This window comes from Pelodiscus sinensis, chromosome 27 (assembly GCF_052426305.1).
Source record: "Pelodiscus sinensis isolate ZL-2025 chromosome 27, ASM5242630v1, whole genome shotgun sequence".
Taxonomy (NCBI): Eukaryota; Metazoa; Chordata; order Testudines; family Trionychidae; genus Pelodiscus; species Pelodiscus sinensis.
In genome coordinates, this window is record NC_143078.1 from 16,581,617 (window position 1) to 16,598,693 (window position 17,077).

The window sequence follows — 17,077 nt, forward strand, 5'->3', positions numbered from 1 at the left end:
ATGCCAGGACAATGCCAGCTGAAAGCCCCGTGCCACCCCACCCAAAGCCCATCACCTCAGTGAAGTGGACGTCCTGCGTGGCGGCCAGGCCGAAGCCCTGCTGCTGGCTCTCGTGCTGCAGGAGGAGTGCGCAGAGCTGGTATGCCACCCGCACGTCGCTGCCGAAGTAACTGCTTGTGTGTTGGGTGGCATTGTGCAGCTGCAGCGCCGCCCACTGCGCCAGCCCCGGGGCCAGGAGGGATTCATTCCGGAGCAGCCGCTCCACCTGCATCAGACCAGGCAGCCGTTAGTGCCAGGCCCGGGGGACAGGAGAGCCTCAGGCTGACCGTGGCCCCAAAGCCCAGGACTGGGCCGCCAGAGGGTACAGCAGCAGGGGACCCCAGACCGAATGCAGCCTTGGGGGCTCAGGGCTGGGCCATCAGGGGCCTCAGATTGAACATGGCCTGGGGAGCTCAGGGCCAGGCACCTGGGAGGCAGGGGAGTCCCAGAGCAAAGGCGCCTGAGCTAGGGAGGGCGTTTCCTCAGGGCAGAGGATCAGCTGCACTTGGCGCCCTAGGGAGAGGGCTGGTCAGCTTATGGGGACATCCCCTCTGACTGGCTGTCTTATCCACTGCCCAGCCTCCTGAGGAAGTGCAGCCTATCAGGGGCTGCAGGACGCTGGCAGAGCTCCCACCACTCCCACTGTTCCAGGGTGAGGAGCTAAATAGCCCAGGGAGTCGGGTCCCCCATGAACGCCTGGGTGGCTCCTCCCCCGCACACGCTACCAGGGCAGAGCCCAAGGTGGGGTGAAGAGCAGGCCTAGAGAGGAGCCTGGGAGAGGGGGTGAAGCATGAAGGGGCAGGGCGAGGGCTGGCACCATGGGGAGCCAGGCACCACCCAGAGCACAGCATGGCCTCATCCTGCAGCCGTGATGTCTGGGGCTGCCAGGACCAGGAGTGCCGCTCCCAGCATGCACTGCTCCATCGCACCCCAGGCCTCTCCTCTCCTCTCCATAACCATCGGGCTTTTCCGTAGCCACGTTGCAAGGCCTGTGCTAGGCCTGAACCAAAGCCGCCTTCTGCAGCCGGACTGAAGAGCAGCAGCCATTGCTGCAAGGCCTGGAGTCACATCCTCACAGGTCCATCTAAACTGTATTACCAAGTGTCACCCCAGGCTGTGAGGAGGGGACTTTGCCCTGATCGCTCCCCCACTGTCACCAGAGAAAGAAACAGATCTCAGGATGGGGAAAGAAAACTTCAGTCACCCCGTTCTGTCTGGCCAGAAACTGCTTCTCAGTAGACCATGTTGTGGAATCCTCGTTCTATGACACTTCCCTATTGTTTGACTGTGTGATCTCTGGCTGCTTTGTAACTGTTTCTGTCTGTTGTATCATTCATTTTGCTGGGTGTAGATCAATGAAGGTGGTGGGGTCTGATTGGTTAGGTCATTTTGTTACGATTGGTGAGTAAAATTATACTAAACTAATTGGTGAGGGTCTAGCTAAGCAAGACTCAGGTTTCATTATATAAACTGGGGTCCGAGAAGGAGAAGATCAGAAGGAAGAAAAGGCTGGAAGAGGACCAGGTTCTCCAGGGGAAGACCTGGAAAGAAGAACTCACCTCCGAGACACAGCCTAAGACCAGAGAGACTGATACTGCCTGGCCAACCGGGGAAGTCGGCCTGCACCCGGACTGGTGAGCATGACACTGTGTTCTTAGCGTGTGTGTGTTCTGCTTGTTTGGGAATTGTCAATTAAAAGAGGATAAGGACATTACTGTGTGAGGCTCTTTCAGTGGCTACCGATCCTGCCAACCCGCAGGAAGTTACACCCTGAGCCCTAGGAAGTGGGTAAAGGTGTGTGTCCCTGCAGTGTGGAAGGGAGAGAGACATCTGTGTGGGTAACATCTCTCCTCTCCAGGCAAAGCAGTGAATGCTGGGGGCCCCCAGAGCCCTGGCCAGGATGGTGGGTGCCCCCGCAGGGTGCTGGCCGGGTTGGGTCTGGCTCCCCAGCTCTGTGGGCACTAGGGATGTGAAGGACCAGTCGACTACCCGATAAGCAAATGTTTATCGGATAGTCAACAGGCTAGTGGACTAGTCGCTCTCCCACCTTGCTGCCGCTATCAGACAAAGAGATGGTGCTTCAAAGAGGCAGCGCCTCATGGAGCCCAGGGTCAGCTGCTCCATGCAGCGCTGCCCTATCGACTAATCGAATAGTCGATGCAAAAAATGAAACGACTATTTGATTCGTCAATGACACGATAGGTAACACCCTTAGTGGGCGCTGGGCGGGTGCCACTTACCAGGCTCCGGAGCTGGGCAAAGGGCAGCGAGGTGCAGTTGAAGAGGTTGGGAGCCAGCCAGCCCTTGTGCTCGTCACAGTGCCGCACTGCAGTGCCTGCGGGCAGAGAGCACAGTCACTGCAGGCACCCCCGCCTAGCCCCCCATGCCTGGCCCCTGGCAACAGTGGCACGAGGGCCTGCCAGGGGGCAGGCCGAGCACCACCCCTGCAGCGGCACATAGTTACCAAAGGATCCTCGGGGGCAGGGCGACGCGGCGGGCAGCCCAAAGCGGGTGCGGGGCCACCAGATGTTGGCTTCGATGGCACGGGGGCAGCTGTCGTAATTCACTGCACAGCAAAGAGGCAAAGAGAGCTTAGCGCTGGGGCAGCCCCAGACAGAAGCGTATTGAGGGGAGCCCTGGCGGGGGGCACGTGTTTGCAGGACAGCCCTAGTTGAGGTGTTGCGATCACCTCCTGGGCATAGTGCCCCCTGGGGTAGGCAGGCAGCAGGAGCCAGGGGTAACAAGGGATGAGGGCAGGACATCACCCGAGGCCATGGGCTGGACTGACCTTCGCAGCCATTGGCGGTGACCTCAGCAAAGGGGTTATCACAGCGGTCGCAGCGCCGCCCGATGACCCCTGGCTTACACTGGCACTGCCCTGTCTCGGGGTCGCAGAGCCGTGCCAGGGAGCCCGTGGGGTAGCAGTCACATAGCAGGCAGGAGTCGCTGGCCAGCGGGCGGTAGTGGTTCTCCTTGGGGGCAGAACACAGGATATTAGCCCCGGGGGGCAGCTGGCAGCCCATGGGCCACAGCAAGGCCAGATCCCTCTGCTGACCCTTGTGGGAGGGGAGTGAAGGCTGAGGCTCTTGGCAGGCCCAGTCAGTGACTTGCTGAGACCGGCCAAACTCTGCTCATGCATGGCCCACCACACCAGCCTTGTCCCACTGCCAGCTCCTCAGCTATTCCGTGGGGCATGTACCACCAGAGCCGAGCAGCCCAGGCCTACCCACCCACTTGAGTCTGCAGAAGGCAAAAAAATCCCACAGTGCACCTGCCCCTAAACTGCCTGGGGGAACCACTGGCCCCCAGTGCAGCTGGGCTCGAGCAGAACCCGCTCACAGGCAGGGCCCTCGCTATGGCCCCTGCTGCAGCCCTACTGGGGACCCAGCATGGGGTAGGAAGATAGGGCCCAGAGCCACGCTAGGGGGGCTGACTGGAGGAGCAGAGGGAGCTGAGCCCTGGGTCACTGGCACCCTCCAACAACTGTCTCCCCCCACTGGCTGGGCACCCCCCATCCACCAGCAGTGGTATCCCCCCAGCTAGTCTGGGCACCCCCTGACCCTCTGTAGAGGAATCTCTCCCCAGCTGGCCCAGGCACCCCGAGTCCCTCCGCAGTTTGGCTGGGCACCCCCCATGCCCTGCAGTGGTATCTCCCCACTCACCCTGCAGCGGCACTCCCCACTGGTTTTGTTGCAGTCGGGGTCGAAGCCTTTGCCAACGTCACAGTTACAGGGGCCACACATGGGATGCCCCCACCATCCCCGTGGGCACGGCTGGTCAATCCTGTGAAGAGCAGTCCCCTGCTTCATTACACGGTGGCACTGCACTGCTCCCTTGGCGGCACCCAGCACTCACCCACATGCTCTGCACCTCCCCGAACACTCACTCTCCGGCACGCACACTGCGTGTGCACAGCACCTGCAATGTTCCTGACACACTCCCTGCCCCTGCACTGCACGGACACCTGCACTGCACACACACTGCATGTGCACAGCACCTGCAATGTTCCTGACACACTCCCTGCCCCTGCACTGCACGGACACCTGCACTGCACACACACTGCATATGCACAGCACCTGCAATGTTCCTGACACACTCCCTGCCCCTGCACTGCACGGACACCTGCACTGCACACACACACTGCATGTGCACAGCACCTGCAATGTTCCTGACACACTCCCTGCCCCTGCACTGCACGGACACCTGCACTGCACACACACACTGCATGTGCACAGCACCTGCAATGTTCCTGACACACGCTCCCTGCCCCTGCACTGCACGGACACCTGCACTACACACACACTGCATGTACACAGCACCTGCAATGTTCCTGACACACACTCCCTGCCCCTGCACTGCACGGACACCTGCACTGCACACACATTGCGTGTGCACGGCACCTGCAATGTTCCTGACACACACTCCCTCCCCTGCACTGCACGGACACCTGCACTGCACACACACTGCGTGTGCACAGCACCTGAAATGTTCCTGACACACACTCCCTGCCCCTGCACTGCACGGACACCTGCACTGCACACACACTGCATGTGCACAGCACCTGCAATGTTCCTGACACACACTCCCTGCCCCTGCATGGACACCTGCACTGCACACACACACTCGTGGTGCACATGAACACACAAGTCACTGTGTCGCTGCACTGCGTGGCATGCACACACTGCACACTCACTATGCACACCTGCCGTTTACACCTGCACCACACATACACACTCACACTGACTGCATATACCTGCATGGTGAGCAAACTGAGAATGCACACTCACATGAACTGTGTGCACGAGAGGAAGTGGGACGTTTTGGGCGGTTGAAAGGGGGCTTGCATGCAGAGGGGGCACTCGGTGTCCCTGGATGTTAATGGTTTAACGTGGCAAGGGGAGAGGGAGTTTGCTGTTGCAGAGAACAGCCCAGAATTGGAGCCCCAGCGACTGGTGACCAGAAGACACAGCTCAGAGGACACAACCGGTTCTGGCCAGAGGGAAGACAATGGGCTGGAGAGAGGACAGGCAGAGAAGAGAGGGGCCAGGCAACTCTGGTTAGCTGGACAGAAGACAATGGACAGGGGAGGGGCAGCCGCACTGGAGGGGGGTCCTGCCCCGGACGGACGGCCCGAGGGTGGGCACGACCTGTGAGCCGTGACAACGTGGTATCAGAGGACGGCTGGGGGTTCACCTTGTAGACCAGTGTTTCTCAACCTTTTTTTATAAATTACCCCCAGTACCTACAGTTTTCAGACATTTTTTTTCTACCGTTGCAACACATTTGTGGAAACAATTTAATCGTAACTGGGCGGGCGACGACATTTTTGGGTGTAAAAAGTACAAAAATAATAAAACGCTGTAAAACTTACACCAAAAATTCCATTTTCTCCCAATTTCAGTTGTGTTGACGTACTCCCCAGACTTCTCGAGTACCCCTAAGGGTACTTGTACCGCTGGTGGAGAAACACTGCTGTAGACTGTTGCCTGTGGCACAGGCGCTTTGCAGTGAGTGGCTGCCAGCGATAAACGAGGGTACTGAAGGAACCAGCGGCAAAATGGCCTGTGCCCAGCTCCTGGCATGTCTGTGTAGGGAGAGAGGGCTGAGGTGGGGAGGGTCACTAAGGAGCAGCTGATGGTAGTGATCAACGGCTCGATGTCAGGTTGCTGGTCGGCCCCAAGGATCGGATCTAGGACCAGTTTAGTTCAATATCTTTATTAATGACCCGCATGAGGGGATGGATTGCACCTCAGCAAGTTTGCAGATGACACTAAGCTAGGGGGAGAGGTAGATACGCTGGAGGGCAGGGACAGGGTCCAGAGTGACTTAGACAGATTAGAGGATTGGGCCAAAAGAAATCTGATGAGGTTCAACAAGGACAAGTGCAGAGTCCTGTACTTTGGGTGGAAGAATCCCAAGCATTGGTACAGGCTGGGGACCAACCAGCTAAGTAGTAGTTCTGCAGAAAAGGACCTGGGGGTTACAGCGGATGAGGAGCTGGAGATGAGTCAACAGTGAGTCCTTGTAGCCCAGAAGGCAAGTGGAATATTAGGTGCATTAGGAGGAGCATTGCCAGCAGATCCAGAGAAGTGATTATTCCCCTTTATTTGGCACTGGGGAGGCCACATCTGGAGTATTGCATCCAGTTCTGGGCCCCTCATCCCTGTGGGGACGAACAAGCAGCAGGCAGCCTGGGACGGCCCCTTTAAAGTCATCAGCCAAGTAAATGAGGTGAGCTAGGCAGTGGAACGGTCCCTGCAGGCGTACCAAGTCAGCATGCTGAAGCCGTACCAGGACAAGGAGAAGCTGGTGCTGGCCGCATGTGGACAGCTGGGTCCCCTGCTGGGTCTCCTCCCAGAGGCTGAGGCTGGCAGCTCACTGGTGTCAATTTCCCTCTCTGAGGAGCTAAGCACAGCCCAGCAGGCAGAGACCAGGGAGGTGCTGCATTCCAACCAGCAGCTGTTCTCCTCCGGCCTGGGCTCACTAACCTGGCTGTGCAATGGGTGGAGATGGGAGCCCACCCTTCCATCCAGGGCACCCCATTCAGGGGCTCTGGGAAATCAGCCCAGGATCTGGAAAGGGAGGCTGGGGACATGCTGGCTCTAAGGGTGATTCAGCCTCCTCCAGCCCCTTGGGCTTCCCCAGTGGTGCTGGCTCTCAAGAACAACAGGACAATCTGGTTCTGCGTAGACTATTGGAAACGCAATGCCATCACCATGCCCGATGCCTACCTCTGCCCAGGACTGATGAGATCCTAGACAAGTTGGGGGGCCCAATTCCTCACTGCGATGGATCTCACCAACGGGGACTCACTGGCTGGTGCCCTTGCACCCGGAGGCCAGGGTGAAGTTGGCCTTCACCACCCCAATCAGCTCTTTGAGTTCCTGGTCCTGCCTTCTGGCCTTACGGGGGCCCCTGCCACATTCAGCACCTGGTGGATAAGTTACTGAGGGGGCTGGAGAACTTTACTGTGGCTTATACTGACGATACCTGTGTCTTTAGCCAGACCTGGGAGAACCACGTGTTCCAGGTGAAGAGGGTATGAGCCGTCGCCAGACTGACCGTAAAAGCCGGGAGGTGAAGGAAGTGTCGGATCTGGGCCACAAGGTGGGGAGTGGCCGGCTGAAGCTGGAGCCACACTAAAAAGCAGGTCCAGGCTTTCGTTGGGATGGCCAGGTACCAAGGGAAGTTTGAGCCCCAGCCGCCCCCCTGACAGAGCTGTGTAGGAAGGGCAAGCCCAACGAGGTGGTCTGGCCCGAGCAGTGCCAGAGGGCTCTCTGCACACTGAAAGAGGCCCTCATCCACGGCCCGGTGCTGGTCAACCCGGACTGGAAGCAAAGCTTCCCTGGTGTTTGCCGACATCTCAGATGTGCTGGGCACAGGGCTGATGCAAGCTGCCTCCCTTGTGTACTTGAGCAAGAAGCTGCTGGCCCGGGAGCAGCACTACACGGCCGTAGAGAAAATGCCTGGTTGCTATACTGGAGTGGGCTCCCCGAGAAGGGGCTACCGCACTGGAGTGGGAGTACTGTCCAGGCACCACATGGGCCAAAAGTGGGCACAGCCTGAGCCGTGACACTGCACCGGCACTATACATGCACACATGCCTCCTAAATCTACTATTAAGCTGTGCGGTGTACACATACATAGTCACTGAATATACCTGCATGGAGTGTGCACGTGTGCACATGCACACACACACACACAGAGCACACCTGCATGGTGCTCTCTCTCTCATTCACACACACACACACAGCACACCTGCATGGTGCTCTCTCTCTCATTCACACACACACACACAGAGCACACCTGCATGGTGCTCTCTCTCTCATTCACACGCACACACACACACACACAGCACACCTGCATGGTGCTCTCTCTCTCATTCACACACACACACACACACACACACACAGCACACCTGCATGGTGCTCTCTCTCTCATTCACACACACACACACAGCACACCTGCATGGTGCTCTCTCTCTCATTCACACACACACACACAGCACACCTGCATGGTGCTCTCTCTCTCATTCACACACACACACACACACACACAGCACACCTGCATGGTGCTCTCTCTCTCATTCACACACACACACACACACATACACACAGCACACCTGCATGGTGCTCTCTCTCTCATTCACACACACACACTGCATACAGCTGCACAGCATATCCACAAAGCATATACCTGCACTGTGCCTATGCCTTCACTGTGCATATACACATACTGCACAAGCACATGCTTCCTGCATGCACTTGCCCTGCAGACACCTCCCCATGTAGACCATGTGCGTACACAGGTACTGTGCACACCCAAAGTACACCTGTCCTGCAGACAGCCTCCTTGTACACCGTGTACACACACTGGTACTGCGCACACACAAAGTTACATCTGTCCTGCAGACACACACACGTACACTGTGTGCATACACTGGTACTGTGCACATGCAGCATACACCTGTCCTACAGAGAGCCTCCCCCACATACACTGTGTGTGCACACTGGTGCTGTGTACACCTGTCCTGCAGACAGCCTCCTTGTACACCGTGTACACACACTGGTACTGCGCACACACAAAGTACACCTGTCCTGTAGACAGCCTCCTTGTACACCGTGTACACACACTGGTACTGCGCACACACAACGTTACATCTGTCCTGCAGACACACACACGTACACTGTGTGCATACACTGGTATTGTGCACACGCAGCATACACCTGTCCTACAGAGAGCCTCCCCCACATACACTGTGTGTACACACTGGTGCTGTGTACACCTGTCCTGTAGACAGCCTCCTTGTACACTGTGTACACACACTGGTACTGCGCACACACAAAGTACACCTGTCCTGCAGACACACACACGTACACTGTGTGCATACACTGGTACTGTGCACATGCAGCATACACCTGTCCTACAGAGAGCCTCCCCCACATACACTGTGTGTACACACTGGTGCTGTGTACACCTGTCCTGTAGACATACACCCCAGTCTCTCACTTGTTTTCACAGTAGGGACCAAAGTAGCTGGAAGGACATTCGCAGGTGTAGCCATGTAGGGCGCTGGGCTTGCGAGTGCACGTGGCCTGGTGCTCACAGGGGTTGAGGGTGCACACATGGGCACAACTGTCTCCATAGTAACCTGAGGCAAGAAGAAGGAGATGGTGCAATGTCCCAGTGCCCAGCTAGATTCTCCATCAGCTGCCCTCCTTGCCAGCTAAGAATGAGTCACACGCAGGGCACGTCTACACTAGCCCCCGACTTCGATCTAGGGAGGCTAATGAGGGCGACCGAAATTGCAAATGAAGCGTGGGATTTAAGTATTCCGCGCTTGATTTGCATATTCCCGGCCGGTCGCCATTTTAGAAATCGACTAGCCCGAAGTAACTGCCTGGAATGAGGTTTACCAGCTAATTGGATTTAGGGCTTTAATTCGGAACCCCGTTTCACTGCCGTGTGTAGACGCGGGCAGTTACTTCGGGCTAGTCAATTTCTAAAATGGCGACCGGCCGGGAACATGCTAATGAAGCGCGGCATATTTAAATTCCGCGCTTTATTTGCAATTTTGGTCACCCTCATTAGCCTCTCTAGATCGAAGTAGGGGGCTAGTGTAGACGTACCCTCAGAGTGTGTGGCAGCTGGGGGCTTAGGCAAGGGGAATGGGTGCTGAGTGGTCACTGGCCTGGGCTCCCAACAGCTCCCCAGTCTGGCCAGGCTGTGCCAGTGTGGGACAGGGACCTCCAGACCACCCTGTGCACCCTGGGAAGGCACCGCCAGACAGGGGACCCCCCCCCAGCTCTTGGCCCCTCACCTGGGTCGCAGCTGCAGGAGAAGCTGTCCCAATCGTCATTGCAGTAGCTGTTGGCTGGGCAGGGGCTGGAGTCACAGGGATCAGGGACACTGCAGCCGTGCTCCACGTTCAGCCGCTCAGCCTGGTTCACGTTCAGGGCCACGGCGCTGGCTGCCGTCTCGCCGATCCGCACCCCCTTCCAGGGCACAAGGCAGCCCTGGTGAGCCTGGCATTGGCCCCACCCTTCTCTGCCCCCCTAGAGAAAGGGCCTTGACACCCCCCAGAATGGGCCCAAAGCCCCCCCAGAGAAAAGCTGTGAGCCTGTCCAGAGGCTATGCCCAACCGCCCGCCCCCCAAGCGTGGGTCCGGAGCTCCCCACATGCAAGCCCTGGCGTGGGCTGCTCCCCCTCAGTCCTCTCCCGGTTACATTTTTTCATGCACTGCCACAGACCCAGCAGCAGGGGTGGGACCTGCCCTGCCCCAATGAAGGGCCCCCCAGTCTGACAGCTGCCAGGACTGGCCGCTAGAGGGCACCAGACTCTCGCCCTAGGGCTAGTTGTCAGAGGGGGCAGAAATGGGGTTGCCCTGGGGGTAGGTCCGACACTGGTGCGGCCCCCTCGGTGTCAAACGGCAGCCAGACAAGCCCATCCCCCCCCCGACAAGGCTCTGAACACCTGATACCTGCATGCAGCCGCGGAATCCCTGCTGCACCTCGCCCCCCGCGCCCGCCACGCCGCCCACGCTGACGTTGTGCAGCTTCAGCCCCTGCAGCTCGCCGCTGGCGTCCTCCAGCACCTGCCAGAGAGACCGGTGAGCGCTGGGCCTGGCAGGGCTGGGGGGAGCCTACGGCTGGGCTAACGGGGCTGCAGGTTGGCAGGGAGGGGGGCTCAGGGCTGGGCTAGCAGGGGCTGGGGGCACCAGAGGACCCCCGGCTGGGAGGCAGGCGGCTGTGGATCCGGACTAGTAGAGGTGTGGGGGCAGCGCAGGTCGGGATGGCAAGGGGCTGACGCTGGGGCAGAGGGGCAGCAGAGGAGCAGGCCTCTTGCTCTCAGCCCCATTCTGTTAATGGCCCCCAAATTCAGTCCATGTGTGAAGAAACAGACACAAGGTTTAAAAGAAACGGTGACAAACAGCCCCCCAGGCCTTGCCAGGCCCCCCATCCTGCTCCCCACGCACCCCATAACCCTCACCCCCAATCTTGCCCCTGGGCCATGTAGGCCCTACACCCGTCCCCACACTTCACTCAGCCCCTCTCCTGCCCAGACCCCTCTGTCCCTCCCCAGTGCCTGGCGACCGCAGCCCCGCTGTGCAGCTCGGTGCCCCGCTCTGTGCCTGCCGCCCGTGCACCTGATGCTGGCCGTAGTCGAGGGCCAGGACGGCCTCGCCCCCAGCCTCTGCGCTGCCTCGCCCACGCCGCAGCTCCAACTGCACGTGATGCCAGTCGCCGTCGTTCACCTTCACCTGGTGCAGCTGGAGCGTCCAGCCACGGCTGCCAGGCTGGGAGACGCTCGTCATCACGTGCCCCTCGCTCAGCTGGGAGAGACGGGGGGGGAGTGAGAGGGGCTGGAGCAGCAGGGAGCATGGAGCAGGGGAAGTGTTAGGGCAGGGCAGTGAGGGGAGCTGTGAGCAGGGAAGGGGGGGCAGTGAGGGGAGGTGGCTGTGAGCAGGGAAGGGGGGGCAGTGAGGGGAGGTGGCTGTGAGCAGGGAAGGGGGGGCAGTGAGGGGAGGTGGCTGTGAGCAGGGAAGGGGGGGCAGTGAGGGGAGGTGGCTGTGAGCAGGGAAGTGGGGGGCAGTGAGGGGAGGTGGCTGTGAGCAGGGAAGTGGGGGGCAGTGAGGGGAGGTGGCTGTGAGCAGGGGGGGGCAGTGAGGGGAGGTGGCTGTGAGCAGGGAAGGGGGGCAGTGAGGGGAGGTGGCTGTGAGCAGGGAAGGGGGGGCAGTGAGGGGAGGTGGCTGTGAGCAGGGAAGGGGGGGCAGTGAGGGGAGGTGGCTGTGAGCAGGGAAGTGGGGGGCAGTGAGGGGAGGTGGCTGTGAGCAGGGAAGTGGGGGGCAGTGAGGGGAGGTGGCTGTGAGCAGGGAAGGGGGGGCAGTGAGGGGAGGTGGCTGTGAGCAGGGAAGGGGGGGCAGGGAGGGGAGGTGGCTGTGAGCAGGGAAGGGGGGCAGTGAGGGGAGGTGGCTGAGAGCAGGGAAGGGGGGCAGTGAGGGGAGGTGGCTGTGAGCAGGGAAGGGGGGGCAGTGAGGGGAGGTGGCTGAGAGCAGGGAAGGGGGGCAGTGAGGGGAGGTGGCTGTGAGCAGGGAAGGGGGGCAGGGGGGAAGGGGGGGGGGGCAGTGAGGGGAGGTGGCTGTGAGCAGGGAAGGGGGGGCAGTGAGGGGAGGTGGCTGTGAGCAGGGAAGGGGGGCAGTGAGGGGAGGTGGCTGTGAGCAGGGAAGGGGGGGCAGTGAGGGGAGGTGGCTGTGAGCAGGGAAGGGGGGGCAGTGAGGGGAGGTGGCTGTGAGCAGGGAAGGGGGGGCAGTGAGGGGAGGTGGCTGTGAGCAGGGAAGGGGGGGCAGTGAGGGGAGGTGGCTGAGAGCAGGGAAGGGGGGCAGTGAGGGGAGGTGGCTGTGAGCAGGGAAGGGGGGGCAGTGAGGGGAGGTGGCTGTGAGCAGGGAAGGGGGGGCAGGGAGGGGAGGTGGCTGTGAGCACGGAAGCGGGGGGCAGTGAGGGGAGGTGGCTGTGAGCAGGGAAGGGGGGCAGTGAGGGGAGGTGGCTGAGAGCAGGGAAGGGGGGCAGTGAGGGGAGGTGGCTGAGAGCAGGGAAGGGGGGCAGTGAGGGGAGGTGGCTGAGAGCAGGGAAGCGGGGGGCAGTGAGGGGAGGTGGCTGTGAGCAGGGAAGGGGGGGCAGTGAGGTGAGGTGGCTGTGAGCAGGGAAGGGGGGCAGTGAGGGGAGGTGGCTGTGAGCAGGGAACCGGGGGGCAGTGAGGGGAGGTGGCTGTGAGCAGGGAAGGGGGGGCAGGGAGGGGAGGTGGCTGTGAGCAGGGAAGGGGGGCAGTGAGGGGAGGTGGCTGTGAGCAGGGAAGGGGGGGCAGTGAGGGGAGGTGGCTGTGAGCAGGGAAGGGGGGGCAGTGAGGGGAGGTGGCTGAGAGCAGGGAAGGGGGGCAGTGAGGGGAGGTGGCTGTGAGCAGGGAAGGGGGGGCAGTGAGGGGAGGTGGCTGTGAGCAGGGAAGGGGGGCAGTGAGGGGAGGTGGCTGTGAGCAGGGAAGGGGGGGCAGTGAGGGGAGGTGGCTGTGAGCAGGGAAGGGGGGGCAGTGAGGGGAGGTGGCTGTGAGCAGGGAAGGGGGGGCAGTGAGGGGAGGTGGCTGTGAGCAGGGAAGGGGGGGCAGTGAGGGGAGGTGGCTGTGAGCAGGGAAGGGGGGGCAGTGAGGGGAGGTGGCTGTGAGCAGGGAAGGGGGGGCAGTGAGGGGAGGTGGCTGTGAGCAGGGAAGGGGGGGCAGTGAGGGGAGGTGGCTGTGAGCAGGGAAGCGGGGGGCAGTGAGGGGAGGTGGCTGTGAGCAGGGAAGGGGGGGCAGTGAGGGGAGGTGGCTGAGAGCAGGGAAGGGGGGCAGTGAGGGGAGGTGGCTGTGAGCAGGGAAGCGGGGGGCAGTGAGGGGAGGTGGCTGTGAGCAGGGAAGGGGGGCAGTGAGGGGAGGTGGCTGTGAGCAGGGAAGGGGGGGCAGTGAGGGGAGGTGGCTGTGAGCAGGGAAGGGGGGCAGGGAGGGGAGGTGGCTGTGAGCAGGGAAGCGGGGGGGCAGTGAGGGGAGGTGGCTGTGAGCAGGGAAGGGGGGGCACTGAGGGGAGGTGGCTGTGAGCAGGGAAGGGGGGGCAGTGAGGGGAGGTGGCTGTGAGCAGGGAAGGGGGGGCAGTGAGGGGAGGTGGCTGAGAGCAGGGAAGCGGGGGGCAGTGAGGGGAGGTGGCTGTGAGCAGGGAAGGGGGGGCAGTGAGGGGAGGTGGCTGTGAGCAGGGAAGGGGGGGCAGTGAGGGGAGGTGGCTGTGAGCAGGGAAGGGGGGGCAGTGAGGGGAGGTGGCTGTGAGCAGGGAAGGGGGGGCAGTGAGGGGAGGTGGCTGTGAGCAGGGAAGGGGGGGCAGGGAGGGGAGGTGGCTGTGAGCAGGGAAGCGGGGGGCAATGAGGGGAGGTGGCTGTGAGCAGGGAAGGGGGGGCAGGGAGGGGAGGTGGCTGTGAGCAGGGAAGGGGGGGCAGTGAGGGGAGGTGGCTGTGAGCAGGGAAGGGGGGCAGTGAGGGGAGGTGGCTGTGAGCAGGGAAGGGGGGGCAGTGAGGGGAGGTGGCTGAGAGCAGGGAAGCGGGGGGCAGTGAGGGGAGGTGGCTGTGAGCAGGGAAGCGGGGGGCAATGAGGGGAGGTGGCTGTGAGCAGGGAAGGGGGGGCAGTGAGGGGAGGTGGCTGTGAGCAGGGAAGCGGGGGGCAGTGAGGGGAGGTGGCTGTGAGCAGGGAAGGGGGGGCAGGGGGGCAGTGAGGGGAGGTGGCTGTGAGCAGGGAAGCGGGGGGCAGTGAGGGGAGGTGGCTGTGAGCAGGGAAGGGGGGGCAGTGAGGGGAGGTGGCTGAGAGCAGGGAAGGGGGGCAGTGAGGGGAGGTGGCTGAGAGCAGGGAAGCGGGGGGCAGTGAGGGGAGGTGGCTGTGAGCAGGGAAGCGGGGGGCAGTGAGGGGAGGTGGCTGTGAGCAGGGAAGCGGGGGGCAGTGAGGGGAGGTGGCTGTGAGCAGGGAAGCGGGGGGCAGTGAGGGGAGGTGGCTGAGAGCAGGGAAGGGGGGCAGTGAGGGGAGGTGGCTGTGAGCAGGGAAGGGGGGGCAGTGAGGGGAGGTGGCTGTGAGCAGGGAAGGGGGGGCAGTGAGGGGAGGTGGCTGTGAGCAGGGAAGGGGGGGCAGTGAGGGGAGGTGGCTGAGAGCAGGGAAGGGGGGCAGTGAGGGGAGGTGGCTGTGAGCAGGGAAGGGGGGGCAGTGAGGGGAGGTGGCTGTGAGCAGGGAAGGGGGGGCAGTGAGGGGAGGTGGCTGAGAGCAGGGAAGCGGGGGGCAGTGAGGGGAGGTGGCTGTGAGCAGGGAAGGGGGGGCAGTGAGGGGAGGTGGCTGTGAGCAGGGAAGGGGGGGCAGTGAGGGGAGGTGGCTGAGAGCAGGGAAGCGGGGGGCAGTGAGGGGAGGTGGCTGTGAGCAGGGAAGGGGGGCAGTGAGGGGAGGTGGCTGTGAGCAGGGAAGGGGGGCAGTGAGGGGAGGTGGCTGAGAGCAGGGAAGCGGGGGGCAGTGAGGGGAGGTGGCTGTGAGCAGGGAAGGGGGGGCAGTGAGGGGAGGTGGCTGTGAGCAGGGAAGGGGGGGCAGTGAGGGGAGGTGGCTGTGAGCAGGGAAGGGGGGCAGTGAGGGGAGGTGGCTGTGAGCAGGGAAGGGGGGGCAGTGAGGGGAGGTGGCTGTGAGCAGGGAAGCAGGGGGCAGTGAGGGGAGGTGGCTGTGAGCAGGGAAGCGGGGGGCAGTGAGGGGAGGTGGCTGTGAGCAGGGAAGGGGGGCAGTGAGGGGAGGTGGCTGTGAGCAGGGAAGTGGGGGGCAGTGAGGGGGCGGTGGCTGTGAGCAGGGAAGGGGGGGCAGTGAGGGGAGGTGGCTGTGAGTAGGGAAGCGGGGGGCAGTGAGGGGAGGTGGCTGTGAGCAGGGAAGTGGGGGGCAGTGAGGGGCGGTGGCTGTGAGCAGGGAAGGGGGGCAGTGAGGGGAGGTGGCTGTGAGCAGGGAAGCGGGGGGCAGTGAGGGGAGGTGGCTGTGAGCAGGGAAGGGGGGGCAGTGAGGGGAGGTGGCTGTGAGCAGGGAAGTGGGGGGGCAGGATGGGGAGGTGGCTGTGAGCAGGGAAGGGGGGCAGTGAGGGGAGGTGGCTGTGAGCAGGGAAGCGGGGGGCAGTGAGGGGAGGTGGCTGTGAGCAGGGAAGCGGGGGGCAGTGAGGGGAGGTGGCTGTGAGCAGGGAAGTGGGCGGGCAGCATGGGGAGGTGGCTGTGAGCAGGGAAGGGGGGGCAGTGAGGGGAGGTGGCTGTGAGCAGGGAAGCGGGGGGCAGTGAGGGGAGGTGGCTGTGAGCAGGGAAGTGGGGGGCAGTGAGGGGCGGTGGCTGTGAGCAGGGAAGGGGGGGCAGTGAGGGGAGGTGTCTGTGAGCAGGGAAGCGGGGGGCAGTGAGGGGAGGTGGCTGTGAGCAGGGAAGCGGGGGGCAGTGAGGGGAGGTGGCTGTGAGCAGGGAAGTGGGCGGGCAGCATGGGGAGGTGGCTGTGAGCAGGGAAGGGGGGGCAGTGAGGGGAGGTGGCTGTGAGCAGGGAAGCGGGGGGCAGTGAGGGGAGGTGGCTGTGAGCAGGGAAGTGGGGGGCAGTGAGGGGCGGTGGCTGTGAGCAGGGAAGGGGGGGCAGTGAGGGGAGGTGGCTGTGAGCAGGGAAGCGGGGGGCAGTGAGGGGAGGTGGCTGTGAGCAGGGAAGTGGGGGGGCAGTGAGGGGAGGTGGCTGTGAGCAGGGAAGTGGGGGGGCAGGATGGGGAGGTGGCTGAGAGCAGGGAAGGGGGGCAGTGAGGGGAGGTGGCTGTGAGCAGGGAAGGGGGGGCAGTGAGGGGAGGTGGCTGTGAGCAGGGAAGGGGGGGCAGTGAGGGGAGGTGGCTGTGAGCAGGGAAGTGGAGGGGCAGGATGGGGAGGTGGCTGAGAGCAGGGAAGGGGGGCAGTGAGGGGAGGTGGCTGTGAGCAGGGAAGGGGGGGCAGTGAGGGGAGGTGGCTGTGAGCAGGGAAGCGGGGGGCAGTGAGGGGAGGTGGCTGTGAGCAGGGAAGGGGGGCAGTGAGGGGAGGTGGCTGTGAGCAGGGAAGTGGGGGGGCAGGATGGGGAGGTGGCTGTGAGCAGGGAAGGGGGGCAGTGAGGGGAGGTGGCTGTGAGCAGGGAAGTGGGGGGGCAGGATGGGGAGGTGGCTGTGAGCAGGGAAGGGGGGGCAGTGAGGGGAGGTGGCTGTGAGCAGGGAAGCGGGGGGCAGTGAGGAGACCATTCTGGGGCCCCTGCTGTTGGGATATCCCAGCTGGGGGTGCTTGAGGGCACCCCAGCATTGCCAGAAGGCGGGGGCTGGGATGCTGGGCAGACGTTCTGGGGCCTGGGAGCGTCTCCCCGATTTTCCTGCTCTCACCCAGGGCCGTGCCCTGTCCCCGCGTCTCACGGCCCACGCTGGGCGCCTGCAGGGCCCCCACCCTGTAGCACCAGCCCAGGCCAGGGGGGCTTGTCACCGCCGGAG

The 17,077-nt window shown here is 62.6% G+C and overlaps 1 protein-coding gene across 3 annotated transcripts in view; it reads right to left on the reverse strand.

Moving 5' to 3' along the window:
* Positions 1 to 17,077, reverse strand: part of CELSR2 (cadherin EGF LAG seven-pass G-type receptor 2) — an 84,249-nt gene that overhangs the window by 22,960 nt on the left and 44,212 nt on the right. For all 3 annotated transcript variants that reach the window (XM_075910442.2, XM_075910443.2, XM_089773711.1), the window contains exons 10-18: positions 11,186 to 11,371; positions 10,520 to 10,633; positions 9,860 to 10,034; positions 9,049 to 9,190; positions 3,702 to 3,822; positions 2,828 to 3,011; positions 2,504 to 2,605; positions 2,280 to 2,374; positions 56 to 265 (exon numbers count right to left, since the gene is read on the reverse strand). In XM_075910442.2, the coding sequence (XP_075766557.2) occupies positions 56 to 265; positions 2,280 to 2,374; positions 2,504 to 2,605; positions 2,828 to 3,011; positions 3,702 to 3,822; positions 9,049 to 9,190; positions 9,860 to 10,034; positions 10,520 to 10,633; positions 11,186 to 11,371 (1,329 nt within the window). The remainder of the gene's footprint in view (positions 1 to 55; positions 266 to 2,279; positions 2,375 to 2,503; positions 2,606 to 2,827; positions 3,012 to 3,701; positions 3,823 to 9,048; positions 9,191 to 9,859; positions 10,035 to 10,519; positions 10,634 to 11,185; positions 11,372 to 17,077) is intronic.